Here is a 20,598-nt window from a genome sequence, read left to right as displayed (position 1 = left end):
ACGTTACAGTAGTCTAACATACTGGAGACAAATGCATGGATAAGTCTCTCAAGTGTGGTTTTGACAGTACAGTGTTCCCTCGTTTATCACGGGGGTTACGTTCCAAAAATAACCCGCAATGAAACAAAATCCACAAAGTAGAAAACTTTATTTTTTTACAATTATGTTTTAAGGCTGTAAAACCCCTCACCATACACTTTTCTCAGGCATTAACATTTTCTCACATTTCTCTTGTTTAAACACTCTCAAAGTTCAAACCTTTGTAGATTTAAAAAAAATAAGCACAGTATTATAGAACGAAACCAAATACTACACTGTACTGTAAATAAAAATGACAGCTTTTAGAAATACTGTAACAAATTAAATTTTAATGATCAACCTACGAGGTTGGGCACATAAGAAATGATTAATAGTGACTCGTGTGTATTCCACAGTTTCTCTGATCACAGTTCTTCATCCAGGCGCTTCTCCGCTGTAGTGTCCGTAATGTTCTTTTTGCTGCAGTCACTGATCCACAAAGCTGAAACAGACTCCATTCGCACGATGGTTACAACCCTTTTTGCGTCCTTGTTGAAACGTATTGCTGCTGTCGTCCTTATGTTATTTTCCTCCTTCTCTATGTGGAGTTTACATGCAAAGTCTCGTGGATGCGCGTCTTGGCCGCGCTGTTTCTGCGGCACATTTTGAGTGTTCAGGCATCAGACGCTCTGTTCATGCGTCCAAAAGTTGAAAAAGCTGAACTTTTTGGCGTTTGATGCGCAGTGTCAACCAATCAGAGACCACGCTCCAGTGAAAAAGCCACATCATTATCCGGAAGAAGTAAAAAGACATCAGCCACAAACTAGTGGCAACTTAATTATGGGGTGCACTGGCTCACAGACTTAGACACTCCGTAGAGCCAATCACCTCCGTTGATGGGTTTTATGTGATTGTACAATAAATTCACTCTCACAACCTGTTCTGCAGTGTTCACAAAGACACAGAGAAAACTAAATGTCCAAAGGCACTCGCAGACCTCAATGGACGCTCTAGACGTGCATCAAGATAACGTGTGTCCATAGCGTCCATGATGCACGTCGGAGGCGTTTGTCCTCAAGCGCAGACCACAATGCGCGTTAATACACTGTAAAAAGAAAAGCACGCAAAATTGCACTAAAAATATCTGCGAGACCGCGAAAGTGAATCATGATGTAGCGAGGGAACCCTGTATACCTTTGATTTTTGACATGTTTTTAGATGGTAAAAAGCTGCAGATGTTATTGATTTGATGTAGAATTACCTCTAAATTTCTAGACTGCTGACACTTTCTCCCTGTTTCTGTGGACCAAAGACTATGACTTGAGTCTTGTCTGAGTTTAGCTGGAGAAAGTTGTTTTGCATCCACGCACTGTTCTGTTGGATGCAGGGGCAGAGTGAATCCACTGGTCCATATTCACCTGCTGCCAGTGAGACATAGATCTGAGTGTCATCTGCATAGTTGTGGTAGGACACGCATATTAACTGGCGTAACAGCAGCATGTAGCGATTGACCCCTCGGGCACCCCAAAGGTCAGGGACACACAGAGACACATTTTCCAGTTTCAACAATGTACTCTAGATAGGACTTGAGCCAGTTAATGCAGGATCGCCGATGCCCTCACAGTCCTCTAGACTCTGGAAGAGGATCCCATGATCGACAGTGTCAAAGGCAGCACTCAGATCTAACAGGATCAAGACTGAGACTTTGCCCTCATCAGTGTTCAGGCAGATGTCATTTGTCACCTTGATAAGAGTGGTCTCAGTGCTGTGGTGGGATCTAAAACCTGACTGGAAAACACCAGAGGAGAGTTGTTCATTTGGAGAAAGTTGGTAAGCTGTTGGTGAACAACTTTTTCGAGGACTTTGCCTAAAAACATCAAATTTGAGATTGGTCAGTAAATGTTCAATATTGTGGCATCAAGACTGCTCTTTAGGAGAGACTAGATAACCGCTGTTTTAAAAGCTCTTGGGAATGTTCCAGATTGAAGTGACATGTCCAACCATCCATCTATCCATTTTCTTCCGCTTATCCGAAACTGGGTCACGGGGGCAGCCGGGCAGCAGGGACTTCCAGATGCTGTACCGATCCCCGCCGGTCAATCTCACGTTCCATCCATCCCTCACTTGTGAACAAGACCCGAGATTCTTGAACTCCTCCTCTTGAGGCAGAGACTCCCCACTTGCAGAGGGCAAGCCACCTCTTTCCGGTTGAGAACCATGGCCTTGGATTTGGAGGAGCTGATTCTCATCCCAGACACTTCACACTGTGCTGCAAACTGCCCCAGTGCCTGCTGCAGGTCCTGGCTCAATGAAGCCATCAGGACAGCATCAGACAACCTCCGGCCCCTGACTGTGCCTAGAAATTCTTTCCATAAATACAATGAACAGAACCGGTGACAAAGGGCAGCCCTGGCGGGAGTCCAACATGCACCGGGAACAGGTCTGACTTACTGCTGGCAATGCAAACACAGCTACTGCTCCGGTCATACAGGGAACGGACAGCCCTTAGCAAAGAGCCCTGGACCCCATACTCTCGGAGCACCCCCCCAAAGGACACCATGAGAGACATGGTTGAATGCCTTCTCCAGATCCACAAAACACATGTGGACTGATTGGGCAAGCACCCGATGGACCAGGACGAAAACCGCACTGCTCCTCCTGAATCCGAGGTTCAACTATCGGTCAGATTCTCTTCTCCAGTACCCTGGAATTACAAGTGACATGTTAACTATGCAACGTGTGGTGATGGCAAACTGTTGAGCAGACTTCAGAAATTTAGTGGGTAACACATTGAGGCAGCATGTAGATCAGGGGTGTCAAAGTCAAATGGACAGGGGGCCAAATGAAAAAATTAGCTACAAGCCGAGGGCCGGACTGATCGAATGTTCATTGAAACTATTTAAAATGACTGCACATAGTCTAGTGAACCTAATATTGAACCTACTGAAAACCTAACAAATATATATGATCGGATCAGATAAATAAGGCAATATTTTGTTATGGCTCTGTCAGTAATTTTTAATTTTCAACAGGCACAAAAGACAAACTTCCTTGATGCAATGAATGAAGGCACCATCAGTATATTTTTTCAGGAAAATGGCAAAAGTAGGCTAAATTTACTTCAAAAAAATAAATAATATCAGCAATTTTCTATCAGTCACTCAACTGAAATATTTTAAAAACACAATAGGACTGAAATACAACAAAATAAAGTGCAAAAATAAGATAAAAACAACACTTTCTTCAACGAAATGTCACATGTGCTGTGAAAACAAATATTTAACTTCGACTTTTAAACTTTAACTGAGTAAAAACTCTAAATATGTTATTGCACAGTAATGTTCACTTGTTTGAGGCTGAGGCTGATACTTGGTGGTGTCTCATCTTTTGTAAAAGTTCATCAATGTTCGGGGTCAGGCTCTGAGCTGAGGAAATTCTCAGGATTGCGTGAAAGTGTTCAGCAGTAAGTCGACTTCTGTGTGATGTTTTGTTAAGCTTCATCAAAGAAAACAGTTGTTCACATAGGTACGTGCTGCCAAACATAGAGAGCGTTTGAGCAGCTTGGATGCGCAACTGGGCCATTGTTTCGGGGATGAAACGGACAAACTCTGCAGCACCTACTGCCGCATATTTTGCCTTTAGTTTGTCACTGCATTGGAGCTTGATCAGCTCCATTTGGAGGTTTGGTGGTGAGCTTTCCACGTCAACTGCAAATGGATTACTGAGCAGTAAAAACCTGTTTTTTTGTGCTTCAAAGTCAGCAAATCGGCGTCAGAAGTCAGAGGTTAGTACACCAATTTTATCAGCAAACTGTGCGCTCGGGAACACGCTGGTAGAGAGCTTCTCTTTCATGGTGTGGCAGCTAGGAAAGTGGCCCAAGTTTTCTTTCCGCATCTGTGCCTCCCACAGAGTCAGTTTGGTTTTAAACGCCTTCACTGTACTGTACATATCAGAGATGACTCGACCCCGACCCTGCAGCTGCAGGTTCATTGCATTCAGGTGACTCGTGATGTCACATAGAAAAGCCGTTTCACACAGAAACGTTTCGTCTCGGAATTGTGTTGTGTCTTTCCCTTTGCTTTCCAAGAACAGACAAATCTCCTCACGCAGCTCAAAACATCTTTGCAGCACCTTTCCCTGGCTTAGCCATCGCACCTCCGTGTGATAGGGCAAATCACCATGCTCAGTTTCTAACTCGCTCAGAAATGCTTTGAACTGGCGGTGATTTAAACCTTTAGCTCTGATAAAGTTAACTGCACGCGTGATGGTGCTCATTACATGTTCCATTTTCAAGGCTTTACCACACAATGACTCCTGGTGTATTATACAATGATAAGCTGTCAGCTCACCTGTGACGTTCTCCTCCCGCATCTTCTCCCGTATCCTCGCAACCAGTCCGCTCCTGTGTCCACACATCGCAGGTGCTCCGTCTGTAGTCAACCCCACGAGTTTGTCCCAAGGCAGCTCCATCTCATTTACACATCTTGACACTTCTTCGTACAAATCATGTCCTGTAGTTGTGCCATGCATTGGACACAAGGCCAAAAACTCCTCTGTCACGCTCATGCTGGAGTCCACTCCGCGGATGAAAATTGACAACTGGGCAATGTCAGAGGTGTCCGTGCTCTCATCCACAGCCAGGGAATATGCGATGAAATCTTTTCCCTTTTTCACAAGCTGCTCTTTTAGATTGATTGACAGCTGGTCAACACGCTCAGCAATGGTGTTTCTGCTCAGGCTCACGTTCAAAAAGAGTTGCCTTTTGTCTGGGCAAACTGAGTCACAAACTTTAAGCATGCAGTTTTTGATAAAATCCCCCTCTGTAAATGGCCGGGCTGTTTTAGCGATCTCTTCGGCCACAATAAAACTGGCCTTGACAGCAGCCTCGCTTTGTGAATTGGCTTTTCTGAATAGAGCCTGGCGAGAATTGAGACCTCGTTTTAAGTCTTCCACCTTCTGTAGCCTTTGTTCCATGTCCATATTCTTGTTTTTGTCCGTGTGTTTCGTGTCATGATGCCGTCTCAGATTATACTCTTTCATTACCGCCACACTTTCTCCACACAGAAGACACACAGGTTTCCCAGCTACCTCCGTGAACATGTACTCCCACTCCCACCTTATTTGAAACCCCCGGTTCTCAATGTCCACCTTCCGTTTTGCCATTTTAATAGTTATCTGAAAGTTTACTTTTGCTGTTAAGCTAATGACCGCAAATGAATAATACAATGAAGCCGCATCCCGCGCTGTGCGCCACCGTTGCATTGTGGGAAATGTAGTATTGGAGCGCGTAAAACACCTGCGGGCCGCTGGCTTGCTGAGGCCTGCGGGCCGGATATAATAATAAATCAATATCATTCTGAGGGCCATAAAAAACACTCTCGAGGGCCGGATCTGGCCCGCGGGCCTTGACTCTGACATGTATGATGTAGATGAACTCAGACTAGTGACCATCACTTGGATACTTTTGTCAGTTACAGGTGCAAAGTGAGTCAGTTATAAGTGTCTAGGTGGCTGCAAGGCTGTTATTTGTGTGGTGGAATTGATGGCATTTTTAATGCCCTGAACCTTGTTATTAAAGAATACTGCAAACTCATTGCACTTAGATGTGAAAATTACTTCTAATGGCAGCGGAGCTGGAGAGTTTAATCTGTTTACTATTGCAAACGGGACACGGGACTTGCTACTGCAACTTCCAATATTGTCAGAAAAATACCTCTCCATTGTTCTACATAAAGTGTGGTTGTACATGTGCATCTTTTTTCTGTAAATCTCCATAATGAATGTGGAGCTTTGACTTGCTCCATTCCCGCTCGGCCCTCTGACATTCCCTTTTCAGTGCCCTGACCGAGTCATCATTCCTCTATGGAGCTTTCTGCTTATCTTTAACCATTTTAACCTTCGTCAGGGCAATGGTGTCCAGAACATTCAAAACATTCGAAATCAGAGTTAAGCAAATCATTAACACTAGAACATGAGGCATTTTCAAAGTGTATCATTTCCATGAACAGTGCACCTGTTTTATCATTTATGTGTCTCCTTTGAACAACTGCAGGACCAGCCACTGGTTTGGGAATAACAGACAGGTCAAAAAAGACACAAACGATCAGACAGAGCAACATCCACCACATTGACATTTGAAATATTTACTCCTTTTGTAATGAGCAGGTCCAGAGTGTGTCCTGGTGTTGAGGGCGGGCTTGCTGACATGCTGAGTCAGACCAAAGGTTTCAAGGACAGAATTGAGCTCTTTACAGTTTCTGTCAAACACATTATCCACATGTACATTAAAATCACCTGTAATGACTAAACCATCAAAGTCTGTGCATACGACTGAAAGCACAGTGCTGGGGAGGTTTGCATATGACTAGAGTATGGAGGGTGATTGTTTTAGCTCCATCTTGAAGGTAACATACTCGGATGATGGAAACATCTCAAATCTGTGAGTAACTAAATTATCTCTAAAAAACACACACACCTCCACCATTTTTGTTTACTCATCTTTCAGATTGAAATTTGAAGTTGGGTTAGAAATAAAAGGCCCTCTTAATGCCCCATAGAAATAAATGGTCCTCTTTAATGCCCCATAGAGGCATATCTGTTGGTTTCATGTGTTTTCTTTTTCAGATCATATTTTGCCTTGTTTAGATTATTCAAAGATAAATTCAGTGTTGTGCAAGTGCTGTGTCATGAGGAGCACAGGGAGGAGATGGGCCCTGTCCCAGTTTGCCATATGGGACGATATACGTTAATCACGACAAAAAAGGTCCGCAATTAATCGTTTGTGGCATTTTTTAATAATCGTGATTCAATTCATTTTATTTTTGTAACGCCCAAAATCACAACAGTTGTCTCGAAGGGCGTTCATGTTTTGGTTGATAGGGGAAACCGGAGTACCCGGAGGAGGTTTTAATGTCCCTAACTCCCCCACTAAGTAACCTGGTCATAAGCTATACCGGAGAGGAAGGTTTTAAGCCTGGTCTTAAATACAGAGACTGTGGGGGCCTGTTTAACATCAGCAGGAAGTTGGTTCCATAGCACAGGAGCTTGGTAACTGAATGCTCTCCCTCCCACTGTACTTTTGGACACTCTAGGAACCACTAATAGTCCTGCATTCTGAGAGCGGAGTGCTCTGTTTGGCTGGTACGGGACAATAACATCTTGCAGATAGGATGGGGCCATACCGTTTAGGGTTTTGTATGTCAGGAGGAGGTCTTTGAATTTGATTCTAAGCTCGACAGGAAGCCAGTGCAGATATTTTAATACAGGACTGATGTGGTCTCTTCTTTTAGTTCCTGTTAGGACTCTTTTAGTTCCTGTTAGGACTCTGGCCGCTGCATTTTGGACCAACTGGAGGCTCCTTTATAGTACTTTTGGGGCAGGCAGCGAGCAGAGAATTATAGTAATTAAGTTTGGAAGTAACAAATGCATGGATGAGTTTTTCAGCATCGTTTTTAGGTAAAATATTTCTAATTTTAGTTATATTTCGCAGGTGAAAGTATGCGGTTTTACAAGCTATGTTTATATGGGCTGTGAATGAGAGATTTTGATCAAATAGGACTCCAAGATTTTTTACAGTAGGGCTAGAAGCTATCATTACACACGATAATAATCGCCTTTATGGCAGCAGACTGCCTCATGTTTCTGGTTTCAATACAATGTTTAGATGTTAGTTCTGGTGTTTGCCCACAATGGGGCCCTTTATCATAACAAGGAAACTTGTTAGATTCTCTGGCTATTCTGAATTGGGGATGGTTTTTCACAGTCATGGCTCATGACAGTGGATCCTGGATCCCAGTGACAGCGCACATTTATATCGTCCACTCAAGAAGGTGACATCTGATGTGTGGAATTATTGATTTGAAAAACAAGACCAACAAGATGAGTGGAGATGTTTGTTACTAGTGTTTTTGAAAACACTGAAAATATGGAGTAAATTTGTGTTGTTTCCATAAGCCGCATGAGCTGAGTAACTGTTTAATGGTTTACTTTTTTAAACATTTACTTGTTTTCTTCTGAATTTATATCAAATGTATTTTCATTGATTATTCACTATATTTAAAATGTTTTCAAAATGAAATTTTACATTTGATTCGTCGATTACTAAAATAAAACTGTGGGCCTTCAGTCGATTAATCAATCGATTGATTGGTGGTGTCTCAGTCGGCTGATCTGTTTTTTTTAAATGCAAAGAGTTATAGCAGAAAACAAACTGTGGAGCAAGTTAACTCCAGATTTGGAAGTTAATCTACATTTGTACATGTATATCCAGTTTCCTGGTATATTTGTGCATAAATGGTCATTTTTGCATGAGCTCCCACTGCAGATGTAATGGTTTTTGAGCTTTTGCCACGCAATGGGCAGCACATGTCTTGGAGTTTCTTTAGTTGACCACAGCTGTATTAGTCACAGCCTTATTGTGAAAAGATCTGCATTTGCATTGTCCAGTTTGCAGGAGGCGAGCTGAGGCCATCGTCTTTTCTCGTCTTCTTCTCTTGAACCCTTTCTGTTTCTCCTCAGGGCTCCAGACGTCTTCCAAAAGCTCGAGTTTCCCCGTGAGAATGGAGAGCTCTGTTCCTCTGGTCCCTCCAAACCCATCTGCCCAGTCCCTGCAGCTCCAGCCGGGCATGCTCACCCAGGTACGAGGCTGACGCCTTTCATGGACCCTCACCCTGCCACTCAAGGACCCTCATCCCACCCCTCAGGGACCCTCACCCTGCCTCTTAGAGACTCATTTGCATACTGCTGCATTTGCATATCACAGCATTCTCCAGACTTAAAATGTTTCACATTTGCAGCAAACTCTGATAAGTTTACATCTCATTTGATTTTGTATAATTCTCAGTCTCACATTTGAAAAAGTTTCATGTTTATAAATTGAACCTGTTTCAGCCCATCGTCTTGTTTTAAAGCTTCACTGTGTAACCTTCCTGTCCGATAGTCTGCCACCTGCTTCTTACTGTTGTTCAGTTGACTTTGCTTTGCCTGGAATGCTGCACATGATGGCATTTCACTTCTCCATCTCCATTGAGATGAGTGATTCCACCAATGCATGTTACAGGTCATATCTGTGGAGCGGTGAATAATAATAAATAATGCCGTACTGTGGAACATTCCGGTGAATAACATCTCCATGGAGATGAGCAGGCATTGGACTTTCTTCTAGAAACGTTACACAGTGCATATAGATGCTCTGACCCCTGACCTCATTGTGTTTTCTGTGACTTTAACGGTTTGACCCTGAATCAAATGAATTTGTCCAGGATCAACTCAAAGTGTGGCATTTCCCCAGCGTTAGCAGCAGGTGGTGTTCCACGAAGAGATGTGACCATTTCTCAGACTGTGATGTTTTTCATCCTTGACTCAGTTTGTTCTTTTTGATTCAAATGTTTTGATTAGATAAATGTGCAGATCATGAGCTGTGGTCTTAGATTTACATTCATTAAAAAAAATCTACCAGACTCTTCTGAGTCAAAGATGAACGTCACTTTGGGCTGCATCCATGTTCTCTCTGTATGAGTCCTTTCCTAGCCCCTAACTCCTCACTCGTGTCCTACCTCCTAGGGCTCCTGTACTCCTCTGATGGTAGCCACCCTCCACCCCCCCTCTGCAGGCCTGGGCCCCCAGTACTCTCTGCCTCTGGGGCGCCCCCTCCTGGAGCACACAGCCACAGTGCTGGTAAAGCCTCGACGGTCTCTCACTAACCTTTGCGCCTGTCTGCGCTTCTCTCCGCTTCTCTCCGCTTCACTCCGCTTCTCTGCACTTCTCTGCGCCTGTCTGCAGAGGGAGCCACAGGGACAAAATTTGGAAAACGTAAAATAAAAAATATTCAGTTTAAAATTGAAAACATTCACAAAAGTCTTGAGAAAAAAGTTTTAATTTGAAAAGTTTTTTAGTCCAAGATTTCTCCAGATTTTGTCCAAATGTGGACAAAATTTGTCTCTTCCTCTGCATCAGTTCTCTCTCTCTTTCTCGCTCTTTCTCACTCTCTCTGCATCAGCACACTCTCTCTGCATCAGAGCTTGCGCCATCTCTGCAACAGCGCTATTTCTGCAACAGCTCTCTCTCGCTCTCTCTCGGCCTCGGCGCTCTCTCGGCCTCGGCGCTCTCTCTCGGCCTCGGCGCTCTCTCTCGGCCTCGGCGCTCTCTCTCGGCCTCGGCGCTCTCTGTGCATCAGCTCGCTCTCTGCATGAGCGTTCTCTCTCTTTCTGCATCAGCTCTCACGCCTTCTCTCTGCATCAATGCTCTCTCTGCAACAGCTCTCTCTGCATGAGCTCTCTTTCTGCATCAGCTCTCTCTCTGCATCAGCGCTTTCTCTCTGCATCAGAGCTCTCTCTGCAACAATGCTTTCTCTCTCGCTCTTGCTTTCTGCATCAGTGCTCTCTCTCGCTGTCTTACTCTCTCTCGCTCGCTCTCTGCATCAGACCTCTCGCTCTCTGCATCAGAGCTCACTCTTTCTGCATAAGCTCGCTGTCTCTCCTTTCTGCATCAGCACTCTCTCTGCATCAGCTCTCGCTCACTCTCTGCATCAGCGCTCTCTCTTCCTGCATCAGAGCTCTTTCTCTGCATGAGCTTTGTCTCTTTCTGCGTCAGTGCTCTCTGTATCAGCGCTCTTTCTCTCTGTATCAGCGCTCTTTCTCTCTGCATCAGCGCTCTCTCTGCATCAGTGCACTCTCTGCATCAGTGGTATCTCGCTCTCTCTCTCTCTGCATCAGCGCTCTCTCTCTCTGCATCAGCGCTCTCTCTCTCTGCATCAGCGCTCTCTCTCTGCGTCAGCGCTCTCTCTGCATCAGCGCGATCTCTCTCCATCAATTCTCTCTCTGCATCAGTGCTCTCTCTCTGGATCAGCTTGCTCTCTCTGCATCAGTGCTCGCTCACTCTCTCTCTGCATCAGCGCTCTCTCTCGCTCTGTCTGTATCAGTGCTCTCTTGCTGAATCAGTGCTCTCTCTCTCTGAATCAGGGCTCTCTGCTTCAGCGCTGTCTCTCTCTGCATCAGCTCCAGTGCTCGCTTGCTCTCTCTCTCTGCCTCCCTCTCTCTGCCTCTCTCTGCATCAGCGCTCTTTTTCTCTGATTCAAACTTCCCATGTGGTGTTTGTGTATTTTAATGACCTGGACATAATCATGTGCAACTTAAAACTTCTATCTTTAAAAGTAGCTCTCCAGCACCCCCTGCACAGTTGTAATGAGGCAGAAAATTTTCATTTGTCAGACAAATTAAATTTGGTTCATGTGATGCTAAGCATTAAAGTCTACGAGCCCACACCCCAACAATGACGGGAAGTCATTTTAAATCTCATTTTGAATCTCATTATACAGATGTCCAAAATCCAGCAGTCACGCTTAATCAGGTAAAAACTCTTGGCCAAGTTTGGTAGACTCCAAACTGAGGCAGCGTCATCAGGATATATCTGGGGTCAAAAATTGTTGAAAGAATTTGTGCAAGTCCCAGGGTGTGGTCATAACGAGCTCTTAACGAAGCGGCTATTTTGAAAGCTTTAAAAAAAAAATCCTGTAACTTTTGCAAACATCGTCTGATTCAGACAAACCCAATGTCGTGTCTATGTATCTTGATGAGCTGAACAAAATGATGTGTGGATTAAAATTCTATCCTTTAAAAATGGCTCCACAGCCGCCTGCAAAGTTAAAATGGGCCGTAAGCATTTATCTCCAATATGACTCTGGAAATATTGAATCAGAAGCTGAGGTTGATATGCAGCTCTCCCACTGTGGCGTGACCTTCTGCGGTCAGAGGGCTGTGAGGGCCCTTTATCACTGCTTGCAGTTTTTATTTTCAGTGTTGTGGCTGTGCTGCTTCTTCTTCTCTTTAGCTCATGGGCTTTATTTTCACAGTGTTGCTGCTGCTTCTTGTTCTGCTCTTTAGCTCATGGGCTTTATATTCAGTGTGTTTGTTTCTGCAGCAGACCTGGCCCTCGGGGGCCCAGCAGATACTGATCCCCTCCACGTGGCAGCAGATCTCTGGGATGGCTCTGCACTCTCATCAGAGTGGCCTCAACCAGGACCACTCCCCTCTGCACCAGGAGGGGGCAGCACAGACCCACAGCTGGAGGTGAGGGACACTGGGCTGTATCATGTGTGCAGAGGTATACAGAGGTTTAAAGAAGAAAAAAAGACACAGATAGAAATGAGCTGTGAGGTTTGTGGTTAGACCCAGAGGTGACATCATCACTTGACATCTGCACGTGACACCTATAATGCCTCTTTTCTGTAGATTCTGACTGTTATGTTTTTTTTCCAGAAGATTAATTTAATCTGTCAGTTATAATGGACAGGATCTATGTTCATTATTATAGTTGTATTATGTAGATTCTGATTATTGTGTTTTTATAGAAGCTCGGCTCAGACCAAGACTCAGGAGAGAAAGAAAATGAAGGCCAGACGAGGAGAGAACAGGAACAGGTCTGTATTAGTGATACTACTGCTACTACTACTGCTTCTGCTACTTGTACTACTGTTACTAGTATTGTTACAGTTGCTACTGCTACTACCGGTAGATTAGTAGGACTTGTTCTGCCTGTACCATAATGACTGTGTATCAAACGTCTTGCAAATGTTTTTCCCAGTTGACAGAATTGACTTTGTCTTTTATGACCAAATTGATCCAAAAAATCTATTTTGAATCGATTCAGAAGTGCTGCTGTAGTAGTTTTGCTTCAGGAGGCATGACTTGCTGCTCTGAGACTGCACTCATGTTGTTGTTGTTCTGGTTCCTGTTTTGTTTATCCGTCAAAGGGGTCTGGTGGCCGCCTCCCTCCTCAGCTCCAGTGTGGTTAGCCCCACCTCCTCTGCTCTGTCTCAGCCAATCATCATCTCGGACACGCCCAGCCCCGCTGTAAGCATCATCACCATCCACAGCGACACCGACACCGAGGATGAGAGGAAGTTCCATCCCGCCAGGTCAGAACTCAACACATACTCTACCCACATGTTCTTTAGCAAGACTCTGCACTGTACCCATGTGCTCTTACGCAAGACACTGCATTGTACTGACATACCTTTCAAAAGATGGAATATTTTGTTTTGAACTGTTCGGTCCTGTTTTAGTCCTGGTTTGGTCCTGGTTTATTCGTAGTTTAGCCCCAGTTCAGCCCTGGTTTGCTCCCAGTTTAGTTCCCAGTTTAGTTCCCAGTTTAGTTCCCAGTTTAGTTCCCAGTTTAGCTCTGGTTCTCCTATCCATAGTTTAGCAGTTGATATACAGTATTCTAACCCATTGTTGTTTCTCCTCCAGTGTGGGTTTGAGCCAGAGAGCCAACGTCATCAGCTGCGTGACGGTCCATGACTCGGACTCCTCCAATGCCAGCCCTCTCACCCCCCTCCCTCGCTCTTCCCTCCCCTCCCTCCCTCGCTCTGCTCTTCCCTCTCTCCCTCGCTCTGCCCTTCCCTCCCTCCCTCGCTCCGCCCTTCCTTCCCTCCCCCGCCCCGCCCTCCCCTCCCTCCCTCGCTCCGCCCTCCCCTCTCTCCCTCTCTCCTCCCGACACCATAAAGGTCTGGCTGTGCTGACGTCTGCAGTGAAGACCCAGAGCACAGAGACGGCAGTGACCCGCCCCAGACTGGACACTGGTCAGAGGATGTTTTCGCATTTTTACTATCTGAATATTTTATTACATCAAGAACTTGTTGTAAACTGTTGCAGTGGCTGCAATAGTACTAGTACAGGAAGTAGTGTAATGTGGTCGTTATTGTAGTAGTTGTAGTGGTGACAGTGGTGGTGGTAGCCGTGGTAGTGTTGGTTGTTGTAGTGGTGGTGGTGGTCGTAGTGTTGGTCGTGAAGGTGGTGGTAGTCATGGTAATGGTGGTGGAAGTCGTGGTGGTGGAAGTGGTCTTAGTCATGGTGGAAGTGTTCTCAGTGGTAGTAGTAGTCATCTAGTGGTGGTTGTGGAGGTGTTGGTGTGAACAGTAAATGTTGTTTTCAGAGACCCTGAAGCCTTCTCCGTCCAACAATTTGAGTTTTTTTTTTCTTGTTTCTTCAGGAAACATAAGGACGAAGCGCTCGAGTCGTCAGCCCTGCGGCGGAGAGTCTGAAAGACACAGAGTGCCGCCCAGCCAATCACATCCTCTCAACCTCAGCCAGGTAAGCCCTGCCCCCTCATCTGAACCTATCACACTCCCCCTGACCTTAGCCAATCACATCCTCAACTTCAGCCAGGTAAGCCCCGCCCCTCATGTCAGCCAATCACATCCTCTCAGCCAGCTGAGCCCTGCCCCCTCATCTGAGCCAATCGCATCCTCTCAACTTCAGCCAGCTAAGCCCCGCCCTCCTCACCTCAGCCCGGTACGGGCACAATGTTCTGTTCAAACCAGGAAGAAATCAGCTCATGCAGGATTTTGTGAGGACTTTTCCTCATTCAGAAGAAATGGAAACGAATCCAAATATTATAGCAAAAGGTCATTGCCATGACGAAGTTTGCATCCTTTGAAGGACCCGTTTGCTCCTCATGTAGCCTCTGTGGACCACAAAGGCCATGCCGAAATGGGACAGGTCTAGCCCACGGAGCTGCTCCCATCACCCATCCACCGAGACATGCTGACAGGACCCCGTATACACAGAGCCATATAAAGAGTCTGTCAAACTGGATATATTTAGAGAAATGACACCAATGTTTAACCCCCTTAGCATTCCGGGTCATTTGGGTGAAATTGCCTTTGTTCTGACCTCTCCAAATTAAAATAATCACCATTATTGAACCCTCAGTAGTAAATACACAAGTTTGGGGTCTTTGTAAAGGTAACACCCTACAGTCAGAATCACTGTAAGTATATCTGCTGAGCATTTACACATTTTGGAACACTCATTAAAAAAAAATATATTCTCATCCTCGCCTACATTTTTTTTGTGAAAATGAAGGTGTAGAAAGCTAAAGCAAAAATACACTATATCTCAACTGACAAAATTGTTGACCACTTACATTTCAAATTTGAGGTCAATACCTATAACAATTAGAGTTTTACAATAATTTTATCATGAGTAAGTCCAGGCCTCTCCAAACCTATCCAAATGAAGACATTTTGCAATACCTTTTGAATGTTTCAACCCACAGACATCAGTGAGGGCTCTACTGAAAACTCACACTGAGAGAAATCTGTATCTGCACACTAAGCTGCTCTATTACTGTACATTTATATATCATATCATTTGTGTATAAAATACAGTCAAAACAAGTGGTACGGGTCAAAATATATATTTACAAAGCACACACTGCAAATAGTGAACAAACACACACACACACTTCAAAATGTAAACAAACACACACTGAAAACTAAGAACACACTGTACATGATTGTACAGTGAGTCATTCTGCAACAGTGGCTCAGTGGTTAGAGCTTTGGTCCCGCTCTGACCTTTCTGTCATTGTGTCCTTAGGCAAGACACTTCGCCCAAGTGGTGTGTGTGATGATTGGTGGTGGTCGGGGGGCGCAGATTGGCATTAGCTAATGTGAATGATTACACATAATGATTACACATTTGACCCACAATTAAGTCAATAGCAGAATAAACCACGCTTACCGATCAGGAACAGCATCCAGTCCATCAAATCATAAGGTCCCTCTACTCCTGAGTCCACCATGAGATCGTCACTCGGTTCTACGAACCGCTCCGGGTCCGAGATGCCTCTAGTTTAACTTGTACAAACATCCACAGTGTCCTTTATCGCGTACTTCCTTTGTTTTGTCCGTTTCGTCATTTTTAAAATGCAAAACTGCTGCATAAAATTATGCAATTACGCGCGGATCTTTGTATCCAGTCTCCTCCTTTTACGCGCGCAGCAAACTCCGTCTGTTTACAGTAAACCACTGCATGTCATGCATCAGCGTGTTCCATAGTTCATGCGCTTTAAGGGGAAAACATCACTAAACGTGTGTAATGTAACAGCTTGATTCTACAAGGGGGAGAGTGGGGCGTACTCTTTCGGTCATCTGTAGCTCTCATTCAGTGTCGGCTCCAGTAACCCCACCCCACCTTATTGGCCAACTTTGGTGTCAATCACAAGCTAACAAGTTCGTTTTGTGCTGAGGAATAAAGTTGGCGCTGTCAAAAGTTTATTATTGACAAAAGAAATGCAGAGAAGTGACGGAACAGATTTCACTTTCCTGCAGCAGATTGGACATGGAGGCTCTAACTTCCTTTGTGGACATAATTTCTTGACTGGAGTATATTCTCTGGACCTTTACAGAACGAATGAGACCAACTTTGTGTGAATATGTTGATGTTTGACAGAACCAGAGCGCTCAATGGTAAGTGAAGTCCAAATCCATATTTCTGACTTCTCTGTTAAAACGTCTTTCCTGTCAGCACTGTGGTGATTACAGGTGTAAATGGTTTACATATTCAGAAAGATGAATTCCGTAGCTTTCATTTGATGTGTAGATTGGGAACGCCAAGTGGTTAAGGTCATTTAGTCCATTTTTATGACATTAAAGTTTCAACTCAGTCATTTGATTTCTTAATGTAGGATTGTGACATTAACATTTATGTAATTTCCCTTGTCAAAGGCGCTTTAGGTCAGTTTATAAGGAAACATCTGAGTAAAGATGGTTTATAACAATCAGAAAGGAAACACTTACACATTATAAAGTCAGTAAAACACAAACAGGTGCATGTGTGTGTGTCTGCGTGTATATATGTGTGTGTGTGTGTGTGTGTGCGCGCACTCTGCACTGTTCCCCTCCTACTGAACCATGCATCAGTCCAAAACAAACTCATTAAGCCGCAGTAATCCACCTGTTCACTTTTCACAAAGATAAACACTTTACGAAATTAAAGTTAAACCTAAACTTTCCGCACACACTGCTATAGTAGGGCACATAAGGAACAGCAGCACACAGCATGCGCTTGGATGAACCATAGATGCCCCACAGGTCTTCTGCAGGACCAGCTCCTCCTCAGAGACTCTGGACGGGGGCAGACATGACCCAATGCACTTAGACCTCTCAGTATGATGTATGCCATGTCCAGGAGTCCACTAGCTCTGCCCACTGCACAGTGGGATTATGGGCCTTACAGTGGGGCAAAAAAGTACCGGTAGTCGGCCACCATTTATGCAAGTTCTCCCACTTAAAAAGATGAAGCGTATCTTTGATAAAAAATTACAGGCCTCTCTCAACTATGAGAGACAAAATGAGAAAAAAAATCCAGAAAAGCACATTGTCTGATTTTAAAGAATTTATTTGCAAATTATCGTGGAAAATAAGTATTTGGCCAATAACAGAAGTTCATCTCAATACTTTATCTATCCTTTGTTGGCAATGACAGAGGTCAAACGTTTTCTGTTTACTCTAGAGCAGTGATGTTTTGGGGCTGTCGCTGGGCAACACAGACTTTCAAAGAGTTTCTATGGGGTTGAGATCTGGAGACTGGCTAGGCCACTCCAGGACCTTGAAATGCGTCTTACGAAGCCACTCCTTCGTTGCCCGGGCAGTGTGTTTGGGATCATTGTTGTACTCAAAGACCCAGCCACGTTTCATCTTCAATGCCCTTGCTGATGGAAGGACGTTTTCATTTAAAATCTCACGATACATCGCCCCATTAATTTTTTCCTTTACATGGATCAGTCGTCCTGGTCCCTTTGCAGAAAAACAGCCCTAAAGCATGATGTTTCCACCCCCATGATTCACAGTAGATATGGTGTTCTTTGGATACAACTCAATATTCTTTCTCCTCCAAACACGCAATGTTGAGTTTTTACCAAAAAGTTCTATTTTGGCTTCATCTGACCATATGACATTCTCCCAATCCTCTTCTGGATCATCCAAATGCTCTGTAGCAAACGTCTGACAGGCCTGGACATGTCCTGGCTTAAGCAGGGGGACACGTGTGGCACTGCAGGATTCGAGACCTGGCGGTGTAGTATGTTACTGATGGTAGCCTTTGTTACTTTGGTCCCAGCTCTCTGCAGGTCATTCACTAGGTCCCCCGTGTGGTTTTGGGATTTTTGCTCACCGTTCTTCTGGTCATGTTGACCCCATGGGGTGAGATCTTGCGTGGAGCCCCAGATCGAGGGAGATTATCAGTGGTCTTGTATGTCTTCCATTCCATTTTCTAATAATTGCACCCACAGTTGATTTCTTCACAACAAGCTGCTTACCTATTGCAGATTCAGTCTTCCCAGCCTTGTGCGGGTCTACAATTTTGTTTCTGGTGTCCTTTGGCAGCTCTTTGGTCTTGGCCATAGTGGAGTTTGGAGTCTGACTTTGACTGTTTGAGGTTGTGGACAGATTTGACTCCTTCAAACCTGTAATGACTAGGACATTAAGAAAATTACAAAACTATCACAGGGTAGAGTGAAATTAGGATTTAAAAAATATTATGCAGATCCACTGGACATTTGTATAAATGCAAACTGCTAAATGCAGTCCACAATAGTACACATTTCAAAAATGCTTATTTTCATTTTCAACTGTGATTTCGGTTTGATCATGATTAAACTTGCAGCTCTCATTAATATCTGTGCTGTCGTAGTCATGTGCCGACGGTAGACCACGTAGTTTGTGCTGGCAGCAGGTTAACACCTCTCTAGCGCAGTGTTGGGTCAAATGCAGGTGATAACATGAATCTATTTCATGCATCACCTGTGTCTCATCAGCCGACAGTTCTATGACCCCAGTGTTTTTGTCACAGGAGGCTGTAGACTGCGAAAAACATTTTAAACAGTTTCCTCAGTTCTGTTGGATGTAACAGACTCAGGTCTCTTGTCCCCACAGTGTGAGCTCAAATCTGTTAAATGTCTGTCATAAATCTGACCAGTCCAAACAATGTCTTTACTTTCATTTATAAACATTCAGGGATTGTAAAAGCAGATAAATCATGAGCCTCCGAGTTTTCACACTTTTTACAAAATGCAGCATTGTCCAAACTAATTTTAGCTCAAAACTTGCATTCAAATAGAGAAAATGTGCACTTCCGCTTTCCATCTTTCCTCTGAGACTTCAGACTCTATTGATCCATTAAACCTGATGTCATCGACATTCCCTGGGGATGTGATGCTAACTGTAGGCACTGCTCTGTCTTAAGCGCTGTTAGACTTTAATCTGAGCTTTGTTTTAACACAATCTGCCTGTAAAGAACTGACTCATCTGAACTCAAACAGGTGAGTGGATTTGTGCTGTTAAACAAGCCCCTCTCAAATAACATTACAGTCACAAACTTGCATTAGCATTAGCCAACAGTTTTTCAGTGAGTCACTCTCACCTTTTTGTTGAAAATTAAACTCCTAAATAGGGTCATGAACGCGCGGACTGACCACAGGCTCCTCAAAATGTGCTTTTTAAATCGTTAAACTTAAATACAAAACAGATCTTAAAACAGTTTGGCAGTGTTTGCTAATGTGTGCATTGTGTCTAATGATAACTGCAGAACATTCCACCATAGATGTACATGTAGTGACATCACTGCTGAGCAGTGTTGGGCATCTTACTTCAAAAATGTAATTAGTTATAGTTACAAGTTACTTCTCCCAAAAAGTAACTGAGTTAGTAACTCAGTTACTTTTTGGGAGAAGTAACTAGTTACTAGGCAAAGTAACTACTCCGCGTTACTTTACTCCACGTTACTTATGTTAAAACAATAAAAACACAACAGATGTGAACCTTTAACATTTATTTTACTTTAACAGATTGCAATTATTTTGCATTTGTTTCCAAGTAAATTATAGAATTTATCAAAAATTTTAAAAAATATAAAACATTTCATTTGAAGTGCAAATAAATCAACATGTCACACAATTTCAGTCAACTGTACTTCAAGTATTTTCTTCATTAAAATAAACAATAAAGTGCTTTGAGTAAAATACTGAAAAGATTCGTTACCATGTTTTGCAAAACTAAGGCATTCAAATGTAAACCATGTAAAATAAGACAAAACCTTTAACCTTCTCTGGCCACACACTGTAATTCTCTGTCCAGTATTCAAATATTAATCACCTCTGATCTGAGCCTGTTCCTCTTTGGAGAGAACACAGTCACATTTCTGATCAAAACACAACTCGGACCCAATCCGCTGTGAATGCACCTGTGGACAGGACATCATTTCCCATCATGCATTACGCGTTTGTAGTCCATGCAGGTGGCCGCAGTCGGTGGAGAGCTGCTGTGCTCAAAAATTTCCCGTTACTGGCGTACAAGTTACGTCAGAGCAAGTCGGTGGCATCTTGGACACAAAACTAACTGGCATGCACTGCGCACCGATCGACAGCGTCGTATCTGCGCCCGCCTCATCTCAAACAAACCTTTTATCTCTGAGACTCTGATGAAGAGCAGAGTGAACTCAATTAAAAGTAACGCGCCACATTTTATTGTCAGTAACGGTAACGGCGTTACGACGCTGGGAAAAGTAATTAGTTAGATTATTCCGTTACTGAAAAAGTAACGCAGTTAGTAATGCCGTTATAGTTTGATGCTGTTACTCCCAACACTGCTGCTGAGTATCAATGGGAAAACGATCGGTTGGTCAGGTTACTACTTCTATAATGTATTGACCTTTTTTTATGATTTTCTCCCTCCTCTCTTCCTCCCTCTCTCTCTCTCTCGCTCACCCTCCTTTTCCCTTCCTCTCTCCTCCCTCCTCTCGC

At 43.9% G+C, this 20,598-nt stretch overlaps 1 protein-coding gene across 2 annotated transcripts in view; it reads left to right on the top strand.

Annotated features, from left to right (window-relative positions):
* Positions 1-20,598, top strand: part of LOC117371313 (homeodomain-interacting protein kinase 1-like) — a 33,586-nt gene that overhangs the window by 8,958 nt on the left and 4,030 nt on the right. The window contains exons 12-18 of one of the 2 annotated variants that reach the window (XM_055222042.1): positions 8,536-8,654; positions 9,580-9,693; positions 11,935-12,083; positions 12,365-12,433; positions 12,767-12,931; positions 13,263-13,594; positions 14,005-14,105. In XM_055222042.1, the coding sequence (XP_055078017.1) occupies positions 8,536-8,654; positions 9,580-9,693; positions 11,935-12,083; positions 12,365-12,433; positions 12,767-12,931; positions 13,263-13,594; positions 14,005-14,105 (1,049 nt within the window). The remainder of the gene's footprint in view (positions 1-8,535; positions 8,655-9,579; positions 9,694-11,934; positions 12,084-12,364; positions 12,434-12,766; positions 12,932-13,262; positions 13,595-14,004; positions 14,106-20,598) is intronic. The other variant, XM_055222043.1, reaches the window with a different exon arrangement.

Source organism: Periophthalmus magnuspinnatus, chromosome 5 (genome assembly GCF_009829125.3).
Source record: "Periophthalmus magnuspinnatus isolate fPerMag1 chromosome 5, fPerMag1.2.pri, whole genome shotgun sequence".
Classification (NCBI taxonomy): domain Eukaryota; kingdom Metazoa; phylum Chordata; class Actinopteri; order Gobiiformes; family Gobiidae; genus Periophthalmus; species Periophthalmus magnuspinnatus.
Note: the sequence above shows the minus strand (reverse complement) of the source record. Positions and strands in the feature narration are given on the sequence as shown.